Raw genomic sequence first — 10,479 nt, forward strand, 5'->3', positions numbered from 1 at the left:
ATAAGTCTCTCGATTTTCACATATGCTTAAAATATAATTATAATTCTAATAAAGAGAAAGTGTAAACAATTTAACAGATAAGTGTAAATTTTCAATACGCTTTCTGGTTTTTTTCTAGAATGAAAATTCAAACAATTAAAAAAAATCGAATTACTATACTATAAATATATATTTTTGTAAATATGTAGAGGGAAAAACTGCAACACTGTTCTCAGAGTTCTCTCTCATTTTTTAAACAACTGATTTATAGGGCTCTCTCTAGTTGAAGCGTTGAACAGCTGTTTTTGTGTTGAACGTGCAAATTTATCATTGCACAAAAAATTAAATCACGATTACTTTTCAATATAAATATTTACATTTTTTATTTGAAAAATGACTACATTACGCCCATTCACCTGCGATGACCTCTTCAAATTCAATAATGTGTAAGTAGAAAGCGATACTTGGTTTTCATCGCTCCGTTTGTGATTCAGTCCGATTTATTCAACAAACGAACTTATTTTTTACAATAAATGTGATTTTTGACCCTTCGCAGTAACTTCGACCCACTAACCGAAACTTACGGCCTTTCGTTTTATACACAATATTTGGCTAGATGGCCTGAATACTTCCAATTAGCTGAATCCCCAAGTGGGCAAATAATGGGTTACAGTAAGTACAAAGCTTTGAAATGAGTGATACTCGTCGATATATATTTTGTTTGCAACTACAGTTATGGGCAAGGTTGAAGGTCATATGGAAAATTGGCACGGTCATGTAACTGCTTTGACCGTTTCACCGGACTACAGACGTCTAGGCTTAGCTGCTTTACTTATGAATTTCCTGGAAGATGTCTCCGAAAAGTATGCATATTTCTGTTCCACTTATATGTTATTACTATACAAGCTTTTACATTTTTTAGAAAACGTGCTTATTTCGTTGATCTTTTTGTGCGCAAGAGTAATCAGGTAGCAATCAATATGTACCAAAATTTGGGCTACATAATTTATCGTACTATACTTGATTACTACGCTGGCGATCACGACGAAGATGCTTATGGTAGGTTTTAACGCGATTATAAGCTTCAAACATATGTAAATAATTTTAAATAATTCTATGAATTTTTAAACTAGACATGAGGAAGGCACTCTCGCGAGATGTAGAAAAGAAATCTATTATACCATATACCCACCCGGTACGACTGGAAGATTTAGATACCAATTGAGTTTAAATGTGCATTTTTGCTGCTTGCGGTCATCATAAAACACACGAGCATCCTTAAACAAAATAATTCATACAAAACATTACCAACAAAAGTCAGAACAAACCTATATACTACATACATGCAATAAATAAATTGTAAATCAAAACTACTCCTTCTCAAATGTGGCTAATTCGTTGGCGTCAATTGCTTCCGCATTTCTATAAAAGCTGTTAACGCGCCTACTGTTTTGTATTTTTGTAATAGACATGTTTATATAACCATTTGTTTAAAACCATTAATTCTGCTCTTAGGGCTGTAACTAATTATTTGCAATCTACATATGTATATCTACTAGTAAACAGTTAAAATCAAAGGCATGAGCTATGAAATGCTTTTCCAAGAGTAAATAATGCACCACAACATAACACATTCTAACCATAACAAGGTAAATTCATTATTCATAAATGTATATGCGTGTGTTTAAATTGAGCATTAAATTTACTTAAAGTTAAAATTTTTATTAAGAATTTAATTTTTTGCAGATAACAACACATCAACTACACCAAGCAAACCAAATGCACATATCTTCGAATTAAAGTCGATGTTGAAATGGTTTCAAAAATTGCAAGTCCATGGTATCACAACTGATGTAAATGCTAATGCTAATTTATTTTAGACATCATTCATATCAGTTCTTGGTTTTATAAATATATGTACTTCAGAAGATTTTATTAAAATTATTACATACTTATACATATATGTATGTACATATTCGAACACTTGTTTTGTATTTTAGAAGTATTATCAAACATCCATAGGACAAATTATGTGTTGCAACGAAAATTTTAATTAAAAAAGCAGAAAAAATGTTGGAGGAAAAACTAATTAGAGAAATTCAGCAAAACGAATGTCTTTGGAATAAATATAATCCGGACTATAAAAATAAGCGAAAGAAGGATATCTGCTGGAGCTGTGTGTCAAATAATGTCGGCGAATCTGGTGCAAATTTCGTTCATTAACATCCGCTTCTACCAATATTTATTAGTTTTTCTTCTTCTCAATCAGTGGAGGCCTGTCGCAAGCGTTGGAAGTCTTTAAGAGATCGTTTTGTAATTGAATTGAGCGCAAGAAGTAAAACGGGCGGTAATGTGCATACAAAGAAGGAATGGCTATTTTTTGAGCAACTATTTTTTCTTACGGCCGGCATGACACCAAAAGGGTGAAATAGTTTGTTTTATTTTTTCAGTTTCTTTTCTTTTGTGTGTTCACAACCTAAACTTTTAGTTCTCAATCCGCACCATTGCTCAACTCGCAACTGACACATCAGCCTAAATTGAAGAACCCCAGCGACAAAAGAGAAAAACAAATTGAAACCCCCAGATCCAACGCCCTAAAGGATGCTAGTGTTGCTTTGGGCTCTGATGCACAGCGGTATGCAAATTTGGATGAAACTTTTCGCACACTCGTGGAGAATTATTTGAATTTTGTAAACACCTACAAACAGTCCGCTGATCCGTTCCTGGCTGTTATACAAGAATTTTTCGACAAAGTGCCACAACACCGGCGAACAGCATTCAAAATGGAAATACTCAACTACACCTACAAAATGTACATGGAAATGAAGGATTGAGCAATAAAAATAAGCGCGACTTTTTAAACGTGGCTTTCAACACATCTTTTCGAACTTGGTACCCTTTTTTATTCTATATATGTATGTATGTATATTCGACTTTTGCAGTATGTGACCGGAAGTAAGCTCACTGGTTTGAGTTAACTGGTTGACAACGTGAAGGTTAAGTTCCTCAGAATAAAGTCGATTTAAACATTTTTGAATTGGCAATTCAAAGTTAACCAATTTGTTATAAAATATGGAATAACAAACAGTTTGCAGTTTGTCTTTGGTGGCCCTTTTAGCCTCACGTAAAAATTCCTATATACAGCTCAAAACCACAATACACACATATGTATGTACATACATATGTATGTATGTATATCTACCGGAAGTACGTTATGTGCGCTAGAGAGTTTATGAGCAGCTGTCATTACTACTACAATTCGCACATTAAATTCATAGACAATTGAAAATATTATTGGCGTAAGTAAGAGAAATAATTCGTTTTAGTTCAAAAATCTATTTGATTGCTTTAAAACAAATATGTTTATATGTACATATAGTATATCCTTACATAAATATGTATGTACATTTGTGTATTTATATTCATAAGTAATAAGACAAGATATTTGCAGTTTAACGGTTTCTTCGGAAATAGATAGCACATGTGTATTATCCTATCTCTCAATTTCCCTAGAAAAATACATATATATTTTTTCTAAAGCCTTAGTATCTGGTACATATCTCCCAAATACATACATATGTAGGTACATATGTACATATATGTATGTGCGCTCATATTCCATTTTAGAATACTTCGTTCATTCGCTCGTTATTGCATTCCGTATCCGCAATCGGCCATTATTTATCACCTTTTCCTTTTCGTTGCCCCTTCGCCATTTATCTTCGTTTATAATACGCTTCTTATTTTACCGTCTTTTTGCTTGCCCTTCACTGCTTGTTCCAAAGTAAAAGGCAGAAAAAAAACTTATGACCGCTACACACGCACACACACCTTCCATTTCACACACACACAGTCTACAATGTGCAACAAAACAACAACAACAGCGTCAGCGATGTGAAATTCAAAAATGAGAAAGGCAGAGCAACGATTATTCAAAGGAAATTCGAAACAAGCGACAATTTACAACATCGCTTTTTGTGCATTCAACAACGTAGCAACAATACACAATGCTTGCATCGGCATAGGCGGTCGCAGCAGAAACGGCAATGTAACCAGAACCAGCGATGAGTCGGCAACCAGCTTAGCCAGCAATCATTAACGAACGTTGTGCCTATTCATCGCTCCCTGTCATTGCGCCTGTGTGTATGTAGTTGTTTTGTGTTGGCCATTAATGCCGCACACAGTTGTCGCTTATCGGCATACATCGAGTTTTTCAACCGAAGCGCAAAGTCGCCGCAAAGCAACAACACGCGAGCTGTGTGTGAATGAGCTGAGAAAACGCACAGCTGCTGACAAAAGGCAAGCGCATATGGTGTCGTTGTAGTGTCGCTGCCACTCTACAGTCTTCCATTTTCGCACACACTGTGTGTTGTTGTTTTTGTAACAACACACGGTTGTATTATGGCCTGCCGCACGAACACAGCCAACCACTTCGGTCTCACTGAGGGTCGTGCGGGTTTTTTCCATGCGCTGTTTCGATTTTCGCTGTCGCTGGCAATACCCGATTACAATTATTGTATTTTCTTGCCGTTTGTGTATGCGCCTATGAGGGAATACCTACGAAGTTACATGTATACTCTTGTATATACTGTAATGAAAGTGTGTACATGTAGAACAGTTTAAACTGAAGAGATTGGCCTCAAAATCTTAGAAATTTTTAATTCAATTGTTAAAAAAAAATTGAGCAAGAAAAAGGTCGAAACGGTCACTGTGCGGAGCACAGTTCACTAGCCGTTCCCATTTGTTTGTGGAATGTTTCAACGTCGCATTGCAACCCTGAATCAAGATAGCCGAGAATTGTGCGGCGAACGGTTGGCGAGTGAAGCCGATTTCTGCAGTGCAAGCGATTATCGACGAACTTGGTACAAATGGACGCGCTACCAAGCGCCTTATAATGAAAAAAGTAAAGTGAAAACCTGGTGAATGCAACAACAAACACGTTGATGTAGTTGCCACGTGATTCCAAACTTAATACCCATAATGTGGTTCGAATATTCCCAATACACATCTGAAAAGTAATTTTTGAAAAATCTTTTGCATTGCACAAGCAGTACACAGTATAGATTTCTGAAATAGCTCTGCTAAAAGAGGTCAACTATTTTTAGGGATCACATTCGTGTCAGCATGCTAATATTTATTCATTTTAAAACAACTAAATTCTCTTAAATAATATAAGACATCTTGCAAGAAGGACACACTTCCAATCATAATTTGGAATAGGAACTGAAAAGGGAAGGGGGACGATACCTCCATTTGAATGCTCAGTGGGGTCTAGTTACAACCACTTTTTTCCAACAATTGTGAGATCAGGGGGCCCACATTCTTTATCTTCCCTGGCCTCGGTTTTTTTTTCTACGACCCTGTTTACAGCATATATTATATATTCTATAAATTGGCGGAGAGTTCACGCATTTGCGCAACTTTTTGGAGGGTCATAGTTATTGTCGAGGTGGCATGATCATTCAAAGCAGAAGGCAAACAAGCATGCAAGTGAACGCAAACTGAAAAATCATCGGTCAGGCAGCAACGTTTCGACAGCGACTAGTTTAGGTAAACCTCAAATCGCAATCGCACGGCAACGGCTACGGCAACGACTACCCGAGTACGGCAAGCAGCACACAGGCGCACATACCTCAGAATGAACAGTGTAAAGGCGCTGTTGTCACTGAAATAAAAGCAAAGCGAAGCACCACGAAACGAAGTGAACCACAAAAAGGAAATGACGATAAAACGAGAGAAAGAATTCTGTCGATTTTTATTCGTCGCTCGCGTAGACTGCGAAACTTGAAAGTGAATTGAAAATAATTTTTACTGTCAGTGGCGTAAAGGAGGTGATTTTGAAGATAAAGTGTAGTTTTTCAGGCGCAAAGGAGTCACTATTGACGTATTTTCAATTGAGGTGAGTGCAGAATTGTATTTAAAAAACTAGCTATGTAATTTTAAAGTAAACTAATAGTTGTGATTTAGAGTGAAGAAAGTGTTAAAAATTTGTTCAGCGCGTTCTTTTTTAAAAGTAAAAATGATTTTATAATATTGTGACCAGGACAAGATGTTTTGCAAATAAAATCCATTGTACTAAACAAAGCAGTGAAAAGATTCGTTTATAAATATAAAAGGAAAATAAATGTGAGAGTTATTATAAAAATTATAAATTAAACGCTTTAAAAACGTTTGTATTCGATTATCGCAATAAAATGTGCAAGTTGATTAATTTAGGATTGGTCAGTGCCTATTCAATTGTATAAAATAACCAACATACGTTTTATCTTCCACACAGCCATTACGACTCATCCACCACCACCACAAATACCATTGTCATTATCATCACTACCACAGTTGCGAGTGGTACAAACACTAGCAACAAGCAACCACCAGTGCAACCACTGTTTCGCTAACCAGCATTGCCATCGATCGATCCATCTGCCAGCAACAGAAATAGCAACGGGCACATATATTTATCAGAGAGTACATTTAAAGTTGTCAGCGTGATCGTCATCATAAACACAGCTGTCCTCAATATGACAAGCAACAAGGACACTGCGTCGTTCTTCGAGAACGGGACAACGCATCAATTCGAATACTGTTATAAACTTTATCCACAAGTGCTGAAGCTAAAGGCAGAGAAACGCTGCAAAAAGCCTCAAGAACTTATTCGTTTAGATGAATGGTATCAAAATGAATTGCCAAAGTTAATAAAAGCACGAGGGAAGGATGCGCATATGGTCTATGATGAATTGGTACAGACCATGAAATGGAAACAGTCCCGTGGTAAATTTTATCCACAACTTTCGTACCTGGTCAAGGTAAACACACCTCGTGCTGTTATGCAGGAGACAAAGAAAGCTTTCCGAAAACTGCCTAATCTAGAACAGGCCATAACGGCGCTATCAAATCTTAAAGGTGTCGGCACGACTATGGCTTCGGCGCTGTTGGCGGCTGCTGCTCCTGATTCAGCACCGTTTATGGCAGACGAGTGCCTAATGGCCATTCCAGGTTGGTAATAATGCTATACTTGATATACATACATATATGTACATGTATGTATGTGTGTAATATAATTAAGGTCAATAAAATATTTACTGAATCTGCTTACTAACGTAAAAATATCAATTAAACATTTATTATTTTATAATCTTTTTATACTATGCAGAAATCGAGGGTATCGATTATACCACCAAGGAGTACCTCAACTTTGTGCAACACATCCAGACTACAGTTGCACGCTTAAATACAGAGGCTGGCGGAGAAACACCACATTGGTCTCCCCATCGTGTGGAATTGGCACTCTGGGCACATTATGTGGCCAACGACTTGAGTCCGGAACTTTTGGATGAAATGCCAGGACCAGGTGCTGGCGTTAGTGCAAATACCAATGGCAGCACAGTTAAGGTAGCAGTACATACAGATAAAGTGCTTGTAGGAGAGGATACCAATGATGGAGATGAGGAGAGTTTAGGCGCAGGTGTGTATAAAAATTCGGATTTCTATATTTCCCCAAACTTATTGACTTAATATGTTATTTTAGCTGACAATGAAATCATTAATCCAGCACCGATTGCGACAGCGCCGACTGCCCTGCAGGATGGCGACTCAAACTTTGTTTCGAACGACTCCACCTCACAAGAACCCATCATTGATGAGAATACAACTCAGACCACAGCAACAACCTCAACCGACGACGGCGAAGTGGGCACACCGCTCGCATCCGATTCAGAGAGCAACTTGGAGGCACCCGAAAAGGCTAAACTTAAACTTAATAATAGTAACAGTAGCATAAATGCGAATACAAATAGTAATAGCGATGTTGTAGGCATTGCACATGGTGTCGGTGACAACAGCAACAACTGCAGGCAGAAAGTTGTAATCGAAGCGTTAGTTGGTAATAGCAATGGTAATGGTAACGGTACTTTAGTGTCTTTGGGAGCAGCCGGCAGTGATGGGGAGAATAGCAGTTGCCTAAGGTCAACAGGCAACGAAGAGGCAAGCGAGGACGATGTCGATGCTGAGGATGACAGCAGCAACAGCAACAGCCGCCACATCGAACAGAGCGACAAATCGATAACCCCGCTATTTGGTGGCAATTTGAACGATTCTAGAAATTACACAAACGCCAACGCCAGCGATTCTAACAACGATTCCACGCTTAGTAGTGCTGCCGGTGTCGTATCGCAAAAGCGTGCACTGCAATGTGACGGCGCAAGCGATGTTGACGGTGTTTTTACAGCGGATGAAGCCAACAGTCAACCAGAACCGAAAAAAATAAGAAGTGATTAGGTAGAAGACGCAGAGCAAAGTTTGTGAACGGTCTGGAGGGGTAAAGCGGTTTAATTAGGGCGTAATTAAAAATTTAGCATATAAGGAGCAAACGCGCTGGCCTGTGGGCAGGTGAAAAGACACATACCTAACAATAATAACACTACAACGTGCCGCTATTTAGAAATATGGGCGAAACAGCGCGTGTAGCAATGCAGGATCACATTAATTCTATAATTTTAAGTAAAATTTGTACGGTTAACATCTTAATAACACATACTGAAGTGTAAAACAATAGTAAGCTATAGGCGAGCGAAAAAAGCAAAGGAAATGCGTTTATCAAGCGTTTAAATATGCCAAAAAAATATTTGACATAAAAATCGTTATTGATGTTTGTAAGCCGAATTAACGAAAACTCGACGTGCAGTTATCACAGAAGAAATGCTATTATGCAGCAGTAACAAATGCCTTGAAACTATACAGCGCCCAGAAATAACTTGCACTCGCTTGCATGCTTTCTGTTTCGAGCAGCTGTAAAATTTGCATTTTATTGCCGTTTTTAATTTACCATTCATACACAAGTAATTTTATTTTTATTTTTTAATATCAGCTATTTATCAATAAATAAGAAAAGCTTCAAAATTAACACTTTCTTGAAAGCAAAAAAAAAAAGTACTTTAGTTTAATAATATTTTTTACATAGTTTATCATTAAAGCGTATTTATTTCTGCATTTTTACCACAAAAGAGAACACTTCAAAACAATACTTTAATTAAAGAACTAGAAAAAAACTACGTACATGTTTATTAGTTTACGCTAAATGTAAAAAATATGCAAATATGTACGTGCATATACTTACTAAAAGGAAACAGATATAATGAAAGTTGGGAGGAAATGTGAGTAAATGGAAAAGTGTAAGAATACAATTATTGAGATAAGCATTGCAAAATCATAACACGAAATTATAATTATTAAAATAATAAAAATACAGTAAGTAATTCAAGTTATTTTTAATTAATTAGTAACGTAATGTATACTACATACTTTAAAGCAAAATTACAATACAACACACCAAACCACTCACCTACATCCATAAATACATGCAAACAAATAAACATTCTACCAACAGATTCAAGCACACACTTGCAAAAAATTTACTACATAATAAACAGTGATAAAAACAACATGAATTGGTTCTATTTTCCACATGCTATTTTTTTTTAAGTTAAGCGGGTAAATTTGTTTGATTAAAAGTTTTTAAAATTTACTTTAACTTCGGCAAGCGCCAAAAAGATTCAGCTAAATATTTTCAGTTTGATCTAAAAGCGAATCTATGCATGCATATGTAAGTGTGTATGTATGTACATGCATAACAAACATTTCTATCGCCAACATTCTTTTCTATTTAAGCAAATGAAAGTATATTAAAAAAAAATAATAGACAAATACGCAAAGTGATCAACAAATTCCACTACTACCTTAAATAAAAAGCAAAATATAAAATACAAATCGAAAATTTTTACAATAGCGCATTTACAACTTATAGAGAGCAAGCAAAAACCATATACAAGAAATCGGTAAATAATTTTAGGTACACATAATGACATTTAGTTGTAATATAAATAAGAAACATTTATTAACAAATATAGAAGAAAAGAAAAAAATGAGATATTCAAGCATAAAATAAATTGAAAGGCATAAATATACTTAGGTAATAAAAATTTTGTAGTAAAAAAAATCAAAGCGCAGCATAAATATTGTAGTATTATACAATAAAACCTGGGGTCTATTTAACAAGATAAGTTGGGAATATACCTTGAAAAGGAAAGTGTAACACTCCAGCCGCAGACGAGCGGATATTTGATGCACTGTGTTGAGGAAGCGTGCACAGAAAAATAATGTAATTGCAAATAGCGACAGCAACGGTATATAAAGAACAAAATAATTATAAAAAGTAATATTAACAAGTAATAAACACACATTTAAAATAAAAGTATTAATTTTGTTTTTTTGCTAAACGTTGATTACCGCTTGCGATATGCCTATATAATCTAGATTCTGTAGTTACACAGCCCACAAGCCGTTCAACGCAGCTAGCCAAAGGAGCATGTTTTTATGTTTAGGAAGCTCCTTTGATATCAGAAATACTATAATTGTTGGATTTCTAAAGCTGATTGTCGAATAATTAGGTCTTCAGATTTTTAGCTTGAAAAAAAACTAACTAGTAATAAAATATTACTTAAATTA

General features: G+C 35.9%; 3 protein-coding genes across 5 annotated transcripts; all 3 read left to right on the forward strand.

The window, feature by feature from the left end:
- The first annotated feature begins 252 nt into the window (after positions 1–252).
- Positions 253–1,954, forward strand: LOC120775542 (N-alpha-acetyltransferase 20). 3 transcript variants are annotated; one of them, XR_005705337.1, is made up of 7 exons: positions 256–425; positions 536–651; positions 713–842; positions 902–1,038; positions 1,113–1,174; positions 1,495–1,628; positions 1,726–1,954. XR_005705337.1 is itself a non-coding variant. In XM_040105766.1 (6 exons), the coding sequence occupies exons 1-6, from the start codon at positions 373–375 to the stop codon at positions 1,777–1,779; spliced, it is 552 nt and encodes a 183-aa protein (XP_039961700.1). In that variant the 5' UTR covers positions 253–372; the 3' UTR covers positions 1,780–1,954. The 3 variants fall into 3 exon arrangements, 2 of the variants coding, with proteins under 2 accessions (XP_039961700.1, XP_039961701.1); XM_040105766.1 differs by lacking the exon at positions 1,495–1,628 and having other exon boundaries at positions 253–425; XM_040105767.1 differs by lacking the exons at positions 1,495–1,628; positions 1,726–1,954 and having other exon boundaries at positions 257–425; positions 1,113–1,352.
- Positions 1,955–2,012: 58 nt separating this feature from the next.
- On the forward strand, positions 2,013–2,860 carry LOC120775550. The gene is made up of 3 exons (XM_040105777.1): positions 2,013–2,182; positions 2,249–2,402; positions 2,468–2,860. The coding sequence occupies exons 1-3, from the start codon at positions 2,050–2,052 to the stop codon at positions 2,811–2,813; spliced, it is 633 nt and encodes a 210-aa protein (XP_039961711.1). The 5' UTR covers positions 2,013–2,049; the 3' UTR covers positions 2,814–2,860.
- A 2,653-nt stretch (positions 2,861–5,513) lies between these two features.
- LOC120774237 lies at positions 5,514–10,228 on the forward strand. The gene is made up of 4 exons (XM_040103698.1): positions 5,514–5,878; positions 6,257–6,972; positions 7,130–7,441; positions 7,505–10,228. Exons 2-4 carry the CDS (start codon positions 6,498–6,500, stop codon positions 8,251–8,253), a joined length of 1,536 nt encoding a protein of 511 aa, XP_039959632.1. The 5' UTR covers positions 5,514–5,878; positions 6,257–6,497; the 3' UTR covers positions 8,254–10,228.
- The last annotated feature ends 251 nt before the right edge of the window (positions 10,229–10,479 follow it).

Source organism: Bactrocera tryoni, chromosome 4 (genome assembly GCF_016617805.1).
Source record: "Bactrocera tryoni isolate S06 chromosome 4, CSIRO_BtryS06_freeze2, whole genome shotgun sequence".
In the NCBI taxonomy this organism is placed as follows: domain Eukaryota; kingdom Metazoa; phylum Arthropoda; class Insecta; order Diptera; family Tephritidae; genus Bactrocera; species Bactrocera tryoni.